Here is a 21,503-nt window from a genome sequence, read left to right as displayed (position 1 = left end):
TGGCGTTACATACCATCTTCCAAGCCAGGAGTGATTTCTGAGCACATAGCCAGGAGTAACCCCTGAGCTTCACTGGGTGTGTGGTCCAAAAACCAAAAATAAATAAATAAATAAATAAATAAATAAAGTTGAAGTTTCAGGAATGTTGATGAAAATGTGAGTTGTTTATTTGATAGAAATTTTCTAGTTATTTTCTAGTTAGTGCTTTATGTTGTAATACTTCTAGACAAATAAGATTAGCTTTGAGAACACTATAGTATTTGAAAGAGGCTAAGCATCTGAAAGGAAACCCACTGGACCACTTCTATAAAGTTTCTTATCACTGCAGAAAGTGTAAAACCAGACACCTTATTGTTGAGTACAAAGGGTCTCCAGATACTTTTTGTTAATTAGCTATTAGAATTCAGCCAGAGTCATATTCAATTTCTCCTCTAGTTTTAGTTCATGGTTAAGTAGCCATCCTACTAGATGAACTGTATGTTAGACCACAGAGCTAGGATGGGTTAAGGCACTCAACCTGCATGTAGTCAACTCCAGTATGGTCCCCCAAGCACTCTAGGAGTAACCACTGAGGTAGCTGGAGAGGTAGGCAGTAGGTAGGGCGTGTATGCTTTGCACGCAGCCAACACTGGACGGACCTTGGTTCAATTTCCGGCATCTCATATTGTCGACAGCCCAAGCCTGCCAGGAACCATTTCTGAGCGCAGAGCCAGGAATAACCCCTGAGTGCCACGGGGTGTGGTCCCAAAACCAAAAAAAAAAAAAACCCAAAAAAACTAAAAGAAAAATTGAAGTGGTGTGGATGACAGAGAGAAATAGACAGAGAATAGACCAAAAAAAGGAGCATGTCAGGTGGTAAATATGTAGTACATGTAGACATTGATTTACCAGTATATAAGGCTGTATGCCTGAAACTTACACAATGTTTGTTATATCAAATTGTTTTTTGTTTATGTTTTTGGGTCACACCCAGCAGCTCTCAGGGATTACTCCTGGCTCTTTTTTTTTTTTGGTTTATTGGGTCACACCCGGCAGTGCTCAGGGTTTACTCCTGGCTCTATGCTCAGAAATCTCTCCTGGCAGGCTCGGGGGACCATAAGGAATGCCGGGATTTGAACCACTGTCCTTCTGCATGCAAGGCAAACGCCCTACCTCCATGCTATCTCTCCAGCCCCAGTATCTTTAAAAAGATACCCAGACTACTACTACTTTTTTCTTTTTTTAAATCTTGTTCTTTCTCTTTTTTTTTTTTCGTTATTAGATTTTTGTTTTGTTTTGGTTTTTTGGTTTTTGGGGTCACACCCGGCAGTGCTCAGAGGTTACTCTTGGCTCCACGCTCAGATATTGCCCCTGGTAGGCTCAGAGGACCATAAGGGATGCCAGGATTCAAACCAATGACCTGCATGAAAGGCAAACGCCTGACCTCCATGCTATCTCTCCGGCACTTTTTTTTTTAATATTTTATTTATTTTTTTTGGTCACACCTGGCTGTGCTCAGGGGTTACTCCTGGCTCTATGCTCAGAAATCGCTCCTGGCAGCCTCTGGGGATCATATGGGATGCCGGGATTCAAACCACCATCCTTCTGCATGAAAGGCAAACGCCTTACCTCCATGCTATCTCTCCGGCCCCAGACTACTACTTTTATAAAGAATAAAAAGACATCTGGGAGAGGCTGGAGCGGTGACACAGCAGTAAAGCTCAACTAGGAAGGACTGTGGTTCGCTCTCCCAGCAACCCATATGGTCCCCCAAGCTAGGAGCGATTTCTGAGGGCATAGCCAGGAGTAAACCCCAAAAACAAAACAAAAAAAAAAACCACAAAAAGACCTTCTGGGAGATAGAAAAACAGAACAAGGGATTTTTTTGTACTCTGTTAGATGAGCCTTTTATAAGCTATTTTAGATATATGGCCATTATCTTCATCTGATAAAGGTTTTAATTGGATTTTTGGGTCAAAGGAAACACTTAAGCTAGATCTGTGCTGACAGAATGTTACTTATGGACACAGAAGATGATTACAGTGTTTTAAAGGAAAAGAGCTGCTATTTTCAGTGCAAACTATCTTTTGCATATAAGAGCTTTCTAGTCATCAAGCTCAAACTCATTACAGCTAAGGAAACTATCATTCAGATAAATTGGATGATTACTTGTTTGTTATTTAAACTTAAATTGGTGATCTCTAGCTGTAATTTGATGCATAGAGTAAGATTAAGGGCAGGAGACAGTACAGGGGTCAAAGTGCTTTTACACACAGCTATATAGTTTCCACTATCATATGTTACATGCAATTCACAGATGAACTGTTTAGCCAGGAATTTGGCCCTAAGGTACATACTCCCTCTCCTTGAACTAGTACTCTGTATGTGCTCCCTGATCATCTCATCCTTCCTTATGATGTGGATTGATTACTGAATTTTGTGAGCCATCTGACCCACATTGTTTTCTCAGCCGAAATTTAAGAGCTCTGGGTTTTAGATAGACCATTTTCACAAAAATACTATGCTGATACCCAGAATTCAGCCTGCTCAAGGCAGAATTCAGTATCTTCTAAGGGAAATCCCACTTTCATCCCAACTAGTGGTCATCTGTTTCATGATTATTCCAGAATCCTGAAACCTAATAAAAAAACATTGATATCAATTACAAGTATCTTTGTATTCATTCTTTAAATCTCCAATGATTATCTAGTTTACTTTTCTCCTTACCTCTAATATAAAATCTTGGTAGCTGACACCTGATCTCTTTCTTAATCTTTCCCCTCTCTACCCATTCTCTCTGTTTTCAGAATTTTCTTATTTTTATATAAACCATTGTGATTTACAAAGTTACTCATATTGGGTTCGGGATTTTCTTTAAGAATGAACTATAGGGCTGGAGCAGCCTTGCGTATGCTAGCCTAGGATGGACTGTGGTTCAATCCCCCAGTGTCCCATATGGTCCCCCCCCAAGCCAGGAGTGATTTCTCAGAGCATAGCCACCGGGTGTGGCCCAAAAACAAAAGAATGAATTATATCAGGCACAGTGGTAGCATGCATCCAATCCAGGACGGACAATGGTTCGGATCACAGCATCCCATATGGTCCCCCAAGCCAGGAGTAACCCTGAGCATCACCGGGTGTGGCCCAAACCCCTCCCAAAAGGAATGGATTATATTATTTGATTATTTTTTAGGGAACCATGAAAATAATTTCTTTTAGAATTATTTACATTTTATGTACATTTAAACATTTAATGTGCATTTTGTTATATATATTTTAAATTACCTCATTTTTTGGTGATGGTTACAACTGGCAGTGCTCAAGGGTTACTTCTGGCTCTTCACTCAGAAATCGCTCCTGGCAGGCTCAGGGCACCAGATGGGATGCCGGGGATTGAAATTGGGTCCATCCTGGATCGGCCAGTTGCAAGGCAAATGCTCTACTGCTGTGCTATCACTCTGGCCCCCTTGAAATGTTTTCTGAAAGACATTTCCTTTATATGGTATGCTGGGCATGCAAAGCAAATGCCTCACCGCTATGCTATCGCTCTGACCCCCATAAGTTATTTTATTTACTTATTTTTTGGTTTCTGGGTTACACCTGGCGGCACTCAGGAGTTACTCCTGGCTCTGTACTCAGAAATAGCTCCTGGCATCCACAGGGGACCATATGGGATGCTGGGATTTGAAGCACCAGCCATCCTGGTTCAGCTGTGTGCAAGGCAAACGCCCTTCCACTGTGCTATCTCTCCGCACCACCCCCAAGTTATTTTTATGTTTTTTTTTTTGTTTGTTTGTTTTTTGGGTCACACCCGGCAGCACTCGGGCTACTCTTGGCAGGCACGGGGTGGGGTGGGGGGACCATATGGGCTGCCTGGATTCGAACCACCATCCTTCTGCATCAACGGCAAACGCCTTACCTCCATGCTATCTCTCCAGCCCCTGTTTTTATTTTTTTTATTTATTTTTATTTTTTTATTTTTATTTTGTGCCACACCTGGTGGTACGTGAGGTCTACTCATGGCTCTGTACTCAGAAGTCACTCCTGAGTTACTCAGGCAGGCCATGTGGAACTGGTTCTTAAATCTGGATCTCTTGCAAGAAAGCATGCACTTGTCCATTGAGCTCTCTCTCTTTTTATTTTTTTGGTTTTTGGTTTTTGGGCCACACTTGGTGAAGCTCAGGGGTTACTCCTAGCTGTGAGCTCAGAAATTGCTCCTGGGATGGGACTGGAGAGATAGCATGGAGGTAAGGCTTTTGCCTTTCATGCAGAAGGTCATTGGTTCAATCCCAGCATCCCATATGGTCCCCTGAGCCTGCCAGGTGTGAGCCTGGAGCCAGGAGTAACCCCTGAGCACTGCCAGGTGTGATCCAAAAATCAAAAAAAAAATGCCCCTGGCTTGTGGGGGGACCTTATGGGACGCTGGGGAATCGAACCATGGTCTGTCCTAGGTCAGTACGCTTCCAAGGCAAAATGCCCTACCCCTTGTGCCACCAATCCGGCCCCTGAACTCTTGTTCTGACCTTGGGTTTTATCATTTATAACCAGAAACCATGGTAACTTTTGATTGTAGCCACATTGTAGGCAAATTACATAATCTTTTTTTCTCCTCTCACTGGGGATCCCAGACCTTGGGACAATAAGGATTACCTTGGTGCAAACACAGCACTATGCATTAATAAGCTCATGCCTTCGATCCTTCCCTTGGTGCTCTGGAAGCCACTGAACCAGCTTTTGAACCTTTCTCTCTAGGGATCTGAATAGCAGAGCTGTCAGGATTGCCTCAAGCTTGCAGGCAGTTCGGACTGACGAGTGTTAGCACTCATAACCTTGTACATGCTGAGCAAGTTCTATAAGCCACTGAGCCATCTCTTGAGCTCCTTATGTATGTAATCTTGTGTTTTCTATTAGCCACATTAAGATAAGGTAAAATAAATAGTACTTTTAGCTAATTTTTATCTAAAATATTCAAACAAACTCACTTTATGTTTTTATTCGTTTGATTTTGGGCCATACATGGCGATGCTCAGGGGTTATTTCTGGCTCTGTACTCAGAATTATTCCTGGGCACCATATGGAATGTCAGAGATCAACTCTGGACTGGCCATGTGCAAAGCAAGCAACTTACCTGTTGTATTATCTCTCTGATCCTTAAAATGTATTCTGAATGACATTTCCCTTTATATCTGGATTAATTCCATGGCTTGAAAGGTGTTCTCTCTCTGAATTGCAGTTTCTGTATTTGCAAGAAATTAAGTATTCTTTCTGATATGAATTAAATTAAGCTTTAAATGTACATGTATAGGTTCTTCTGGCTTTAGCATGATTTTTTATTAAGTGATAATGACAGTCACCACTGAAGTTGCTGTTGAGAGAAGTCAGCCTCAAAAATAACTAGTTGTCTCAGCTCCACAATAATAATTGTGGGTCCCAATTAGTCAAACTTTATAGGAAATTATATATGTATTTTCATACATATTTATCACTTTATATAATAATGAAATAAAGAAATACTAAAATCTTGAATTATAGGCATTTCTGTAAATTATTTTATAAAACAAGTAAAATCTGCTATAATTCAGATAATTACCAAAAGGTAAAAATAGAGGCCGGAGTGTTAGCATAGTGGTAGAGCTTGCACACAGCTGACTTAGGATAGAACTCAGTTCAGTCCCTGGCATCCTATATGGGCCCTCTCCCCCCGAAGCCATATAGAGCCAGGAGTGATTTCTGAGCGCATAGCCAGGAGTAACCCCAGAGCATCACTGGGTGTGGCCCAAAACAAATAAAAAAATAGTAAAAATGATAAATCCCATTCCCATGTTAGCAGGCAGAGTGGGAGCAGTACAAAGAAAAAGGCTCTTTTATCAACTTCTGTTTTTAATAAGAATTAGAAATAATTTTTTTGTGACTTTTAAACTAAATTATTCCTTAAGTGCTTAATCATACAAAAAGATTTTACTTTTACGAAGGGGAATTGTGATGATGAGCTATTTGTCATCCTTCAGAATAAAACACAAGATTTGCTATCAGTTCTTGATGTTCCTTTTGCACGATTCTTACTCCTAACACAACCGGTCTTATTATATAATTGGTTATTGTATAAGTAAAATATATATCTCCCCTATAGCTTTATTGAAAAGTGTACGAGCTTTAGAATCTTCTTTTCCTCTAAAAGACCTTTGACCAGTAGAATTTTGTTTGGGATCTTTTCCTGTAGGAAAGCAAACAGGTGCCTGAAAGGTTAAACTATTCTCGGAGAAACTTGATTAATGTTGAAGGGGCTGTGTCAGGTCAGCCTCTATAACTTGCTGACAGGTTATTTAGTTAGTGCCAGGACCAACTTACAAGTGCTATTTCAGATTTTAATGATTTTCTTGTGAAGGGCATTTGTAAGTTTTTGTAGTTTTTGTTTAAAGGTAATTGTGACTCTTAGATCAAAAACTGGCTAAGAGGGGGCCGGGTAGGTGGCGCTGGAGGTAAGGTGTCTGCCTTGCAAGCGCTAGCCAAGGAAGGACCGCGGTTCGATCCCCCGGCGTCCCATATGGTCCCCCCAAGCCAGGGGCGATTTCTGAGCACATAGCCAGGAGTAACCCCTGAGCGTCAAACGGGTGTGGCCCAAAAAAAAAACAAAAAAAAAACTGGCTAAGAGGAGCTGATATATATAGTACAGGGAGTAGGACACTTGTTTGCTTGAGACTGACTTGGGTTCGATTTGGCACCTCATGTGGTCACCTTTTGCCAGGTGTGACCACTGGAGCCAGATTCTTGAGTGCACACAGCCAGGTGTTATCCCCCAAAACAGCAGCAACCATAACAATAACAAAAATGGCCAAGAAACTTTTCCCTTGAGTGTTCAGTGGTTTGAAAAGAATGAATTGCTTCAACAAGTGGAGTTGCATTTTAAATTGTGAAGAAAACTTATTTAGTGAAGTTATAATTAATCAAAAGTAAATTTATATTAAACTGCTTTAGATTCTCTTAAGAATTTTCTAAATCGGGGCCGGGAAGGTGGCGCTAGAGGTAAGGTGTCTGCCTTACAAGCGCTAGCGTAGGACGGACCACGGTTCGATCCCCCGGCGTCCCATATGGTCTCCCCAAGCCAGGGGCGATTTCTGAGCTCATAGCCAGGAGTAACCCCTGAGCGTCAAACGGGTGTGGCCCAAAAACCAAAAAAAAAAAAAAAAAAAAAAAAAAAGAATTTTCTAAATCTCCTGCTTGCATAACAAAAAGTGTTGCTGCTTAGGACTTCTAGGTTAGGAGGCTGGAGCGATAGCACAGAGGGTAGGGCATTTGCTTTGTACTCGGCAGACCCGAGTTCAATCCCCAGTTTCCCATATGGTGCCCCAAGTCTGCCAGGAGTAATTTCTGAGCATTACCAGATGTGGCCCACACTCCTACCTCCAATTACTAGGTTAGGTCTGTTGTCTTTATGTCTCTCCTTGAAAGTAGTGAGATGAATCTATTTATTAATAACTACACTATCCATTCTTCTATCGGATACTGCTTCCTCCTTATTTTGAAAGAAATTCCAGATGGTACATTACTAATTAGCTAATTTGGATTACTCTAATGTGAAATTTTTTCTTGTTGTTGATCACAAAAGTTGGAGAAAGTTACTACCCACGTAGTGATATAATTTATTTTAATAATCTATTTAAGCATTATATTATAAGCATGTCTTAGTTAGGTTTCAGTCATAAAAAAGAACAGCCTTCCTTTCACCAGTGCAACATTCCCACCACCAGTCCCCTCTCTTCTTTCCCCCACTCTGCCTGTCTTTGAGACAAGCATTGTATTTCTCTCCCTCACTACCATTGTCATGATAGTTGTTAATGTAGTTATTGTCTCTGAATGCATTCACCACTCTTGAAGATAAACTTCATATTGTGGACTGGTCCTTCCAGCCCGTATCTCTATTGTCTCTGGGTATTATTGCCATGCTGTCTTTTGTTTTTCTGAAATACCACAGATGAATGAGAATATTCTGTGTCCATCTCCCTCTGAATCATTTCACACAGCATAATACTTTCCATGTCTATCCATGTATAGTAAAATTTCATGACTTCATTTTTTTCCTGACAGCTGCATAGTATTCCGTTGTGTATATGTACCATAGTTTCTTTAGCCACTCATCTGTTGTTGGGTGTTTGGGTTGTTTCCAGATTCTGGCTACTGGAAATAGTGCTGCAATGAATTATGTGTGCACCTAGCAGTAATATCTGAGCACCACCAGGAGTGGCTCAGAACGAACAGAAAGAATTGAGGTAACTCAGTAGGCTGGGCAACAGGCTTGACATGCAGGAGTCCTGGGTTTCCCCAGCACTGCTGGGTGTGGCCCTCAAATAAACTTGTGTATTGGGCCCTGGAGGATTATTAGCATGGTGATTTAGAATACTTGCCTTGCAAGAACAGGCACCAAGTGCAGGTCTGGTAGCTCTGTTTGAGCCTTGCAGCTCTTGTTATCTGTGGTCCCTGGCATAGCGAAAAAGATGCATGCGATGCATGCGCCCCACAGCCAGGTAGTGCACCTCCTGCTGAGCATTTTTGTGAGACCACAGTAGCCCCGACCAGTATGTGTGCAAGAACCATACCAACAGTGCAAACCTCAGTGCTCACTGTGGCTGAGTGTGCAAGCATTGCAGCCCAGTGTGCGATCTCGAGCAAGCAGCACAATGTGAGCACAACAGCCCAATGTGTATGTGATCCACAATCTTTGCAGCAACTACAAAGGAAGGAGAGGAGTGGCTAGGAAAAAAGTAGAATGTATAAAAACCACTGATGATGAGGCTGGGGGTGTGGCCCTGCAATTCTGGGTTTGAGTCCCACCCTCCCCCCCACTCTCAAGCTATACATTTGCATAAAATGTTTACTGCTCAAAAAGCCTTAAAATAATAAAATCCCTGATAATTTTAGATTCATTATGAAAATAAAATCCAAATACTTTCTAGGAGATTCATAATATTGTATTACAAATCAGATTTAACGGGGCCGGGCGGTGGCGCAAGAGGTAAGGTGCCTGCCTTGTCTGCGCTAGCCTTGGAGGGACCACAGTTCGATCCCCCAGCATCCCATATGGTCCCCCAAGCCAGGAGCAACTTCTGAGCACATAGCCAGAAGTAACCCCTGAGCGTTACTGGGTGTGGCCCAAAAACCAGAAAAAAAAAAAAACCAACCAAATCAGATTTAATGTTTTTTATACATACATACATACCTGATACTTGATATATAATATCCTTTTATGGGTGGGGTGTGTCTCAATTGGTCCTCAGAAGCCCTAGAGGCCCTTCCCAGCATTTTCAAGAAGGCTGGTTGTTCATAGTGGGGGCCTGAAGATGTGGTGCTAGGTACCCTGTGATGCCATGGTTACCAGGCCACCTCAGCAGTACTTGGAGGCTTCTAGAGCCACACCTGGTGGTGTTTTGGGACACTCAGGACTGTACCTGACAATGCTTGGGAGACTTGTGCTGGGGATTAAACTGGGGTCGGCTGCCTCAGGGCATGTATCTTTTTTTTATTATTTCTGGTTTTTTGGGCCACATCCTTTTGATGCTCAGGGTTAGTCCTGGCTAAGCGGTCAGAAATTGCCCCTGGCTTGGGGGGACCATGTGTGTGTGGGGGAATGACACCTTACCTCAAGCGGCACCTCATCGGCCCCAGGGCATGTATCTTTTTTATTTTTATTTTTATTTTTTTTTGGTTTTTGGGCCACACCCGGCGGTGCTCAGGGGTTACTCCTGGCTGTCTGCTCAGAAATAGCTCCTGGCAGGCTCGGGGGACCATGGGACCATGTGGGACACCCGGATTCGTTTGGTCCTGGATTGGCTGCTTTCAAGGCAAACGCTGCTGTGCTATCTCTCCGGGCCCCAGGGCATGTATCTTAACCCTTGTATTAACCCTCTCTGTTGCCTAACTCAGCATTTAATTTTTTTCTATTAAATTTTAAAAACAAATTCATAGTAATGTTGAAAAGAGCAACCATCGTTGTGCTTTACAGGGAGTTGAATAGATAGATGTCTTACAATGTTGGCTTTGATGTTTTACTGACTATTGAATACTCATTTCCTTTTAATGAAGAAGGCTCCCATAAACAATTTATTAACAGCTCTTTAGAACTGTGAAAATCTATTAGTACCATCAAGTAAAATATGAATCACTGACACTAAATGTCATAGTAAGGGCTGGATAGATAATACAGCAGGTAGGATGCTGCTATGCACATGACTGACCTGGGTTTGATCCCTAACACCACATTCTAATAAACTGATGCCAAAATGAGATTTTCTTCTATTCTGGGAACCACACTTATGTGATCCAAGGGTTCTGGAAAAAGTAGAGTACCGAAGGACACCTTCCACCATAGTGATACCAGCCACCTCAGAACTACTATAAGATTTGACTCCTCCACCCCCAAGATTGTTGGATTTATAACTGTCCACTCGATGGATAGAGCAGTATGTTTACTGGAAGAGCTGTGTGATGATACTGTCCCTGAGTTTGGAGCAATCACCTTTGTGGATGAGGTTCATGTATGGGGCTTACACAGGGCCCGACAACCAGGACAGAGTCATACCCCAAGATGACATCATTTCTGGAACTCTTGGCAAAGCCTTTGGATATGTTGGAGGGTATATTGCCAACATAAGTTCCCTGGTGGACATAGTCCATCCAGTCCTATGCAGCTGACTTCATCTTCTCCACCTCCCTGCTGCTCCATGCAGCTGGCTGGAGCTCTGCACATCCTGAAGAACCCTAAGGGCCAGGTCCTTCACTGCTAGCATGAGTGTAGTATCATGTTCATGAGATAGATGCTGGTGGACACCAGTCTCCCAGTCAGCCCTCCACTGCCTCAGCCACATCATCCTTGTTCAGGTTGCAGATGCTGCTAAAAACATAAAGTATGTGATGAACTGATGAGCAGACATAACATCTACATCCAAGCAATCAACTCATCAGACCCAGGGGAGTGGAACTCTTGAGGATCACCTCACCCCTAGTGACACTTCGAAAAGATGAAAATCTTTTTTTTAAATATGTATAAATCTTTATTTAAGCACCACGATTACAAGCACGTTTGTAGTTGGGTTTCAGTCATACACAGAATACCCCCTTTCATCAGTGCAACATTCCTACCACCAATGCCCCTCCCCCACCCTTGCCTCTATTCGAGACAGGCGTTCTGCTTCTTTCATAATGATGAAAATCTTTTTTTTTTTTTTTTTTGGGCCACACCCGGTAACGCTCAGGGGTTACTCCTGGCTATGCACTCAGAAGTTGCTCCTGGCTTGGGGGACCATATGGGATGTCGGGGAATCGAACTGCGGTCCGTCCAAGGCTAGCGCAGGCAAGGCAGGCACCTTACCTCTAGCGCCACCGCCCGGCCCCTTGATGAAAATCTTAACGGATAATCTGTTGGCCCCCTGGAGTCGAGCTGGGCTGGAGCTCCAGCCATATCTTCAGCAGAGTGCAACTTCTGCAGGAAACCCCTGTGTGTTGGTTGAAGTGACAAGGAGAGAGGAGTCCTACTTCTCAAGCATGAGCGAGTTGGTGTTTGATTAGACCCGAGTGTACTGGGGTCACACACGCACTCCACTTGCCCCTGCCTATGGCAGAACTGTCTTTATATGTGAATAAAATTATATTTAGTCTTTAAGTAAAATGTAATCCTGAAAACAATTTAAATATGGGGGGAACCACCACCAGGAACCCCTTAGCATCTTTGGGTGTGAACCAAAACACACAAACACACAAAGAAATAATCTCACAGTAATCACAGAAATTTAAAAATAGAAATGAGTGAACTTCATTTGTACAAGTTTGTTTTGTTTTGTTTTTGGACCACTCACAGGGGTGTTCAGGAATTACTCCTGGCTCTCTGCTCAGAAAGCACACCTGGCAGGCACGGGCCACCTTATGGGCTGCCGGGATTCGAATCACCATTGGTCCTGGGTCTGCTGCTTGCAAGGCAAGCCCTACCGCTGTGCTCTCTCTCCTGCCCCTCATGTGTATGTTTTACTAGTGTGTTATTCAAAATGTTTCATCACTTAGTCTACAATTAATGAGTTTTTATTTAATTTGTGTGGGTAGTATTGGAGATCAATTCTTGGACCTCACATGCAGTGCAATGTTCGACCATTAAGTTATATTTTATGTGACCCATTTTACTCTACATAAAGTTCTCCAAATTCTGCATTTGTTTTTTACTTAGAGCTGTCTCAGATTGAATCAGTTTTATTACAAGAACTTTGTAGCCAGCTGTGGTAGTGGTAGTGGTAGTTGTATTAGACGGCACAGGCCCTGTATGGCTTAGTGTTTTGCTTTAAGGATACAGAACATTTTTATGTTCTTTTATTTTTTGTTCCATATTTGTTTACCATTTTTGAAACAGAAAGTTTGGTGTTTTTGTTTCATTGTTGTTAATTGTAGAGGCTGCAAGGCACACATCCCGTGGTGCTGTTGGTGGTGGTGTAGTCATGCATGCAGTGCTGGAATGAACCAGGGCCTTGCAGATGCAAGGCATATGCTCTGTCACTTCAGCTACATCTTCAGTCCCTGCTTTGGCATTCTTAATGATCACTAGCCTTGGCTCAGTTATATTTCCACCCGCCTCAGTACTTTTTAGGTTTGCTTTTTGGGTCACAACTGGCAGTGCTTAGGGTTTATTCCTGGCTCTATGTGCAGGGCTGGCATGTTTATTCCTGGCATGGCTCAGGGGACTATATGGAGTGCCAGGGATTGAACTCAGGTTGGCTGTGTGCAAGACAAATACCTTAACCCCTGTACTATCTTTCCAGTCCCCACAGTAATTTATTGGGGTGGGGTGGGGACATCCATCTGTGCGCAAGTTTCTACACTCAGATCACTCTTGATGGCCGTGGGGACTATAGGTGGACCTGCATCAGCTGTGTGCCATCTTAACAATTAAATATACTGTTGCTCCAACTCTGGCCTCCCCACATCAGTACTGTAAGATTTTTTTTCTTATAAAATACAGCAGAAATTAATCTGCTGCATCAATCTTCCCTCCCTCCCTCCCTCCCTTCCTTTCATCCTGTTTTTAATTGAAACTTACTTAGATGTGAGGGGAAAGAGAGAACATATATGTTCAAGAGTATATAGATTTCTCCTGAGTGGAAGAAGCAAAGAGACAGAGACAAGTGAGTACGTGTTCAAGGGAGAACACAGGCTTAAATAGGGAGAACACAGGCTTAAATAGCAAGTCAATAACAAAATTATTCTATATTTTATTATATTCTATATTTAATAATATTCTATATACCAATTCTCTATATCTAGAGAAATAGCTTGACAAGTTAGCATAAGGTTTGTGGAATTCCTGGGTTTGGTCCCTGGTACCTCATGAACCTCCAGGTATCACTGTAATGATCCCCAAGCACCCAGCCTGAGTGTGGTCCCCAAATAAAAAACAAACAAGATACTTCTGTACAAAGATAGTAATTCTGTTTGAATTCTTAGTTGGTATGTGATGCCACCCTGTGGTAGCTAGTGGCTCTCATGGTACAAATTTTATGGAAGATCAGATTCTAAGTGGGGACTTAAGAGAATTGATATGGAAAGCCATGTGAATACAATAATACTTTTAATTCTGAATTTCAACTTCAGGGTGAACAGATGGATTGGTAGATAATAAGATTATTTTTTAGGAAAGATAGTAAGAATTCTGAAGTTGGTAAGACTGTCTTTTACATGTAATTTTTTTTTTTAGGGGTTGCAGATGGTGTAGGAGGATGGAGAGACTATGGAGTTGATCCGTCTCAGTTCTCAGGGACTTTAATGCGGACATGTGAACGGTTAGTGAAAGAAGGACGGTTTGTACCAAGTAATCCCATTGGAATCCTGACTACAAGCTACTGTGAGCTGCTGCAAAATAAAGTACCTTTGCTTGGTAAGTAAATATCCTATAATTTTTCCTTTGTAAAGAGATCTGGGAGGTGAGTGTGGGGCCAGAGCCATAGTACAGCAAGTAAAGTAGGGTGCTTGCCTTTCCTGTGGCTGATGTGGCTTCAATTTCTGGTTCCCTGTATGATCCTCTACTCACTGTACTGTTGCACCAGACTTAATGTAATTTTTAAAAAACTGGGGCTACAGGGCCGGAGAGATAGCATGGAGGTAGGGCATTTGCCTTGCATGCAGGTTGATGGTTTGCATCCTATATGGTCCCCCAAGCCTGCCAGGAGTGATTTCTGAGCGTAGAGCCAGGAGTGACCCCTAAGCACTTCTGGGTGTGACCCAAAAACAAAACAAAAAAAAAAACCTTGGGGCTAGTGGGTAGGATGCTTGCCATATCAGTTGTTCTGAATTTGATCCCATATAGTCCCTTGAGCCTGTCAAGAGCAATTACTGAGTGCCTAGTGTCAGGGTCTATCAAAACCCCAACAAGAGAATTAGAAATAGGGTTTAGTTGAGGGAGAGGCAAAGCAGGAAGGCCAGGAACCTTACAGCCAATCCCATAGGCTGAGAGAGAGAAAGAGAGTGCCAAGGTTGGGACAGGACAAGGAGTCAGCCAGGGAAAGGACCAGAGAAAAGAAACAGCAGCAAAAGGCAGTAGTAGCAGGGAGTCCAGCAAACAGTTTCTCCAGCAATCTGGCAGCTGGAACACTTATCCAATACTGTAGCGTCTGAGCAGCTCTCCACAGTCTTGGGCCTGTAATATTAAACTGCTGACCAGTTGGCTGAGACTAACAGGAAGCCTCCCCTCCCCCGCAAGTCCCTTGAGCATTGATTAGGAGTCCCTTCGCCCCTGTTTTTTCCCTCAAAACATAGAACAACTTAAAGCTTTATGTACTATTCAGAATCATGTTGAGAGAAACAACATTGCAGAATACTATCTAATATGTTGTGTAACACCTGACAGTCTGTAGACACAGGTACTCAGCCTGAGTATCTCTGGCTGCCCAGCACATTTACTTGACTAGAAATCGCTAGTTCAAAATACAACTAACGTGGGGCTGGAGACATAGCACAGTGGTAGGGAGTTTGCCTTTCACGCAGCCAATTCAGGATGGATTCAGGATGAACGGCTATTCGAATCCCAGCATCCCATATGGTCCCCTGAGCCTGCCAGGAGCGATTTCTGAGTGCAGAGCCAGGAGTATCCCCCTGGATGATGCTGGTGTGACCCCTTCCCCCCCAAATACAACTAACTTGATTTGCATTGTGAACTCTTTGTTTACTTCTTAGCTCTTCTCTTCTTATTTATTCTGATATATCTGAACATTTGCCTTGTACACAGCCAACCTGGGTTTGAGAGTTTTGACACTCATCTCATGGTTCTCTGAGCACTGCCAGGAGTAATTTCAAAGTGCAGAGTCAGGAGTAACTTGTGAGCGTCTTTGGGTAGGTGGGAGTGGGTTTTCTATTGAGATCCGGAGAGACAGCACAGCAGAAGGGCATTTGCCTTGCATGCAGCCAATCCATTTGAAGGTAGTTCAAATCCCGACATCCCATATGGTCTCCTGTGCCTGCCAGGAGCGATTTCTGAGCACAGAGCCAGGAGTAACCACTGAGCACCGCCACTATAACCTGAAACAACAACAAAAAGGAGATTTTCTATTGAATATAGGAATTTTTTTTCTTCTAAAAATGATACACTGAAGTAATCCTTAGCATATTTGATACACACACACTCTTCTTTATTTCCTGATCTAAGCATTTCTAATCAACTATTGTAACTAAATTAATATTTTGGCTAAGACTGCACAACTTTATTGAATTTCAGATATAGTTATAAATAATGACTTTACAAGATTAGGTACTTCTTTTTTTTAGTTCAGGAATTGATAGAAAGCTTTTAAAAATAATTAAATTACAAAGGCCATAATAATAGAATATCTAGCTTCTCTTATTTTGTTTTTGGGCTGCATCCATCAGTGCTAGGACTTATTTCTGGCTCTGCACTTGGGGATCACTCTTGGAGACCATGTGGTACCTCAGGGATCAACCCAGGTTGGTGACATGCCAGGCAGTTACCCTATCTTCTGTATTATGTCTCTCTGGTTCTTTTAGATACGGATTGGCATTACATGCTAATTGTTGACATGAATTTACTCAGAAATCCATAAATGAATGTTAGTCTTTTTTTTTTGTTTTTGTTTTTTTGGGGCCACACCCGGTGGTGCTCAGGGGTTACTCCTGGCTGTGTGCTCAGAAATAGCTCCTGGCAGGCACCGGGGACCATATGGGACACCGGGATTTGAACCAATCACTTTGGTCCTGGATCGGCTGCTTGCAAGGCAAACGCTGCTGTGCTATCTCTCTGGGCCCGAATGTTAGTCTTAAGCCAGCATAGATTTAAGAATTTGAGGGACCAAACCTAATAAGGTTATGTTTTTCTCTGTTTGCTGCACAAAAGAGTTTGCAGATGTTTGCAAAATAAAGAGCTTGGTGATAAAAAAAAATATTTCCATTTTAGTGTGAGGAATTTGCCTGACTGCCTATCTGGATCATACAGTTGTTTTGCCTTGCAACATGCAGTACTGTCCTCCACACCATTTTCAATCTCTTCTTTGCTTCCTTGTCCCTAACATGAGTTCTCTCTTATTAGGCTGTCATGTTTGAGTCATCTGCACACACCAGTAATTTGAGGAAATAGAAGTGTGCCTGCAACCCATACTATTCTGTAAGGCCAGCCATGTCTTTGCTATGGCTGCTTTGCATATTTTAACTGTCACTGTGTGGACCATTTTTATTTTAACTCAGCAGGTTATTGTCTCAGCTGAAGCAGAGTGATAGCTTGGGTTTGCCAGTGAGTTGTAAAGAGTCAACATGAGCCCTTTTTACAGTAAAAACTTGAAGACCATGCTACTTATGCTCTTCGTTAAGTCCCATCAGCTTTCAAAAAATGTTTTGTTTAGTGATTCTAATGATTGAAATTTTTGCCAGTCATTTGCTAACTGGAATTTTTCTTGAATTAGACTAAGAATGTTGGTTTTAGCTCTGATCTAAGCTATGGAGCAGATTATATAAAGATACTTCCAATTTGTACTTGTAAGGCTTGAACTTTACCACTAAACCACATTCTGGTGCCTTATTTTTTTTTTTTAGACATTTAATGGTAGGTTAGTAGTAGAGTGGTAGGGTAGTACACATGTCGTCTGTAGATTGATCTATTGAATTTCTAAACATTATGAGAAAAATACTTATATGTGCTTTTATTATTAGACATTTTCATTAAGGAAAAATTAATAACAATGATATAATGGGGCTGGAGTACAGCAGGTAGGGTGATTGCCTTGCACTCAGACAGCCTCGATTCAATTCCCACATCCCATGTGGCTCCCCGAGCCTGCCAGGATTAGACCCAGGCCAGGTGAATGAAGGCAGGTAAACAACTTACTTACCATACTATCTCTGATCCCAACTCTCAGTATGTTATGTTGTGTTCAGGGTCTACTCCTAGTACGGTATTTGGAGGTCATTCCCAGTGTACCCAGGGGATCGTGTGGTACTAGGAATTGGGATACAGGCTTCCTGCGTGCAAAACAGGTGTTCAACCTCTTGAATTGTCTCTCTAGCCCTGCTTTACTTTTTATTTAGTTTGTTTTGGGGCCAGCCTTTGTGCTCAGGGATAACAACCCTGGTCTTGGTGCGAAGGGGACCATTTGGTGCTGGGAATCAAACCCAGGGTCTCTCCCCTGCAAGGTAAGTGATCTGCTAGTGAGCATCATCATTGTTCCTGACTCTTTTTCTTTGTTTTATTTGATTTTTATTTTGGGTCTCACCTGGACTTTGAGTACTCAAGATTTACGAGTATACTCCTGGTTTTATTTTATCTATTTATTTATTTTGTTTTTTGGGTCACACTCGCCAGTGCTCAGGGGTTACTCCTGGCTCTAGGCTCAGAAATTGCTCTTGGCAGGCTCAGGGGACCATATGGGATGCCGGGATTCAAACCACCGTTCTTCTGCATGCAAGGCAAACACCTTACCTCCATGGTATCTCTCCGGCCCCTACTCCTGGTTTTATGTCCAGGAATTACTTCTGGTACCACTTTGGGACCAGATGTGGTGCTAAGGCGCAAATTGGGTGCAAGACAAGCAAGAAAAGCATCTTAACCTTTATACTATTTCTCTAGCCCTTTATTTTACTTTTGCTTTTGCTTTTTTTTTTTTTTTTTGTGGTTTTTGGGTCACACCCGGCAGTGCTCAGGGGTTACTCCTGGCTCCATGCTCAGAAATTGCTCCTGGCAGGCACAGGGGACCATATGGGACGCTGGGATTCGAACCGATGACCTCTTGCATGAAAGGCAAACGCTTTACCTCCATGCTATCTCTCCAGCCCCTGCTTTTGCTTTTGTTTTGGGGACACACCCAACGGCACTAGGGTTATTCCTCGCTCTGCACTCAGAAATCTCTCCTAGCAGTCTCGGGGGACCATATGCTACTGAGTAAGCATCACTTGCCCAGCTTTTTGGTTTTTGTCGGGTTAAATCTGCAGTACTTAGAGACTGCTACTCCCAGGGTTGCTGTAATTTATTTAACTTGTCTCTTAATCTTAAATAGATTTCTAGTTTCCTCCTGAAATTAAAGAATTAATTTTTCTTGGGTTCTCCCAAGCAGCACTTAAGAGGGCGCAGGGCCTATTCCCAGCAGTCCTTGGATGATTGAGCACAGTGTTTCTCAGAACTAGTGGTGTAGAGTAACCAGGGTGCTGAGTGGGGTCATGTGGAGCTGGGGATTGAACTCTGGTCCTTGGATATGCAAGACACAACTATCTCCCTGTCCCCTCTTCAGTGGGATTGTTGTGTTGAAGAACATGTATTAAAGGGTGTATTGCCCTTTAAGGTTGTTTTGTTTTACTTTCTCACCTGCATAAAATTGGTGACCACAGTTCCTATACTATCACTATTGAGATCATACCTAATATGCTGAAGACTGGACCTGTGGGGGTAGGTACATAGTGCAGGGGATATGGTACTATTGAAGCCAGGGTCTCAAACATGTTAGGATTTACCATTTGACCCCCAGTTCTTGCAAGCATTGTTTACTACCTTCTTCTGACTCTAGTATTTAGTTAAACTAGTAGGCAGAAAGGTAATTGGAGAAATTAATTTTTCATGCTTAAACAGATAATTTTACATTAGTTTCATATTGAATTGTTTATTTTTCTATTTTGCCCTTTTTCTGTAGGTTTAAGTTTAAACCTACAGAATAGGTTTAGTTGTACTGCCTTTCAGTTAGGGGAAGTTCATGCTGTGGCTGTGCTGCTAAGTTAAGTGGTAGTGTTTTGTTTTCTTCCAGAAATATTGTCTCTCACCTCTGAGCATTAGTTGTCTCTGTAAAGTTTACAGCTACAAATTACCCAAAAAAACTGTTAATGAGTTCTTCATAACCTCAGGAGATGGAAATATGATTAAAAGTTATTATGTGCCCAATCTTAAATGTTAGTGAATTGTGTGGAGAAGGCTTCCTGCAATGACTAATGAGAAATATGATGAAAATGTAGCATTTTCATTCTGGCTTTTAAGGCTTGTTAATATCTTAACAACATGCTTTAGACAACTAGCATAAATTATGGCATTGTTTATTTTGTTTTTGGACCATACCTGGTGATGCTCAGGACTTAATCCTGGTTCTATGCTCAGGGATCACTCCTCGTAGTGCTCGGAGTGGGGACTATATAGGGTGCCAGAGATTGAAGCTGCGTCAGTCATGTACAAGGCAAGTGCCCTACCTGCTATATTATCCAGCCCCAGTTATAACAATAAGTTGAAATTGTTTGTTTAAACAGCCCCCCCCCTTTTTTTTAAATGTTTGGGTCACACTTGGCAGCATTCAGGGGTTACTCCTTGCTCTTTGCTCAGAAATTGCTTCTGGTAGGCTCGGGGGGAACATATGGGATGTTGGGATTCAAACCACTGTCCTGCATGCAAGGCAAATGCCCTACTTCCATGCTATCTCTCTGGCCCCTTAAATAGCCTTTTTCTTTTCTTTTTTTTTAAATAGCCTTTTTCTTGTCACTGTTGTTGTCGTCTTTTTTCTCTCTCAACCCCTTTCCTCTCTCCTTCCTTTTTTCTCCCTCTCTTCCCCTGAATGGAAGAATTCAGATCATTTGTAGACCATTTTACTATTAGATAAAATAGGTTTCATTTCTCCCCCTATTTTCTTGACCCTGGTCAACAATTAATATTAACACAATCAGTATTAATACAATATTAATATTAATAATTACTATTAACTGGGGATTTTAGGCAAAGGAGATCCAAATTATGTTATATATCTTTGTGATGATGAAAATGTGTATGCAGAGGCAGCTTATGAAGATAAAATAAATGGAGATGATTTTTGTTTCTAGGTAGCAGTACTGCCTGCATTGTGGTGCTGGACAGAACTAGCCACCGCTTACACACAGCTAATCTTGGTGATTCAGGCTTTCTGGTAGTTAGAGGTGGTGAAGTTGTGCACCGATCTGACGAGCAGCAGCATTACTTCAACACTCCATTCCAGCTCTCAATTGCACCACCTGAAGCCGAAGGAGTCGTCTTGAGTGACAGGTAAACTTCCTTTTCATTTACAAAGAGTTAACTAGACTAGGCTCACTCAGAGGTTGACTCCTGTCTCCCCTTTAAGTGGGAATAAGCACTTTTTGGTTTCATGTGAAAAGTCACATTGAAAATGTGTTCCTTCCCCCAAGCCAGGAGCGACTTCTGAGCGCATAGCCAGGAGTAACCCCTGAGCGTCACCGGGTGTGGCCCAAAAACCAAAAAAAAAAAAAAAAAAAAAAAAGAAAATGTGTTCTTATCAGGAGGATCTTAGAGTTTGACATTGAAAGGTGTTTTGTTTGAGCTCGATATTGCAGAGAAATTAAATTCTGATGAGCTATCAATTTTCATTCCAAGACCACAAGACAGACCACACAGTAGAGTTGTATTTGTTAAATCATGCTGGAGAACTAGTAGACATTTATGATTGCTATTTCTGTGTATGATTGTTGTATTCAGATATTTGGGGAGGAGGGAGTCACACCTGACAGTGCTCAGGGTTACACATAGCTCTGCTCTCAGAAATTGCTCCTGGCAGGCACAGGATGCTGAAATTCGAACCACCGTTCAGCTTCTTGCAACGCAAACACCCTTCTGTTGTGCTATTTCTCCACCTCTTGTATCTAGATATTAAGGAAGAATGCAGACAGAAATCTGCTTTAAAATAAATTCCTGATTTTCAAGAATGCATTTTTTTTTTTTTTTTTTTGGTTTTTGGGCCACACCCGTTTGACGCTCAGGGGTTACTCCTGGCTATGTGCTCAGAAATCGCCCCTGGCTTGGGGGGACCATATGGGACGCCGGGGGATCGAACCGCGGTCCTTCCTTGGCTAGCGCTTGCAAGGCAGACACCTTACCTCCAGCGCCACCTACCCGGCCCAAGAATGCATTATTGATTTTTTTGTTTTGTTTTTGTTTTTGGGTCATACCCGTGGCTCTCAGGGGTTACTCCTGGTTCTGTGCTCAGACATCGCCCCTGGCAGGCACCACGAACCATATGGGATGCTGGGATTCGAACTATTGT

General features: G+C 42.3%; 1 protein-coding gene across 1 annotated transcript in view; it reads left to right on the top strand.

The window, feature by feature from the left end:
- Positions 1 to 21,503, top strand: part of PPTC7 (protein phosphatase targeting COQ7) — a 56,098-nt gene that overhangs the window by 21,431 nt on the left and 13,164 nt on the right. Inside the window, exons 2-3 of the mRNA XM_049789362.1 lie at positions 13,706 to 13,885; positions 20,293 to 20,491. Coding sequence (XP_049645319.1) covers positions 13,706 to 13,885; positions 20,293 to 20,491 — 379 coding nt within the window. The remainder of the gene's footprint in view (positions 1 to 13,705; positions 13,886 to 20,292; positions 20,492 to 21,503) is intronic.

Source organism: Suncus etruscus, chromosome 15 (genome assembly GCF_024139225.1).
Source record: "Suncus etruscus isolate mSunEtr1 chromosome 15, mSunEtr1.pri.cur, whole genome shotgun sequence".
NCBI lineage: Eukaryota > Metazoa > Chordata > Mammalia > Eulipotyphla > Soricidae > Suncus > Suncus etruscus.
The sequence above is the reverse complement of the archived record's forward strand: the minus strand, read 5'-3'. Positions and strand labels throughout refer to the sequence as shown.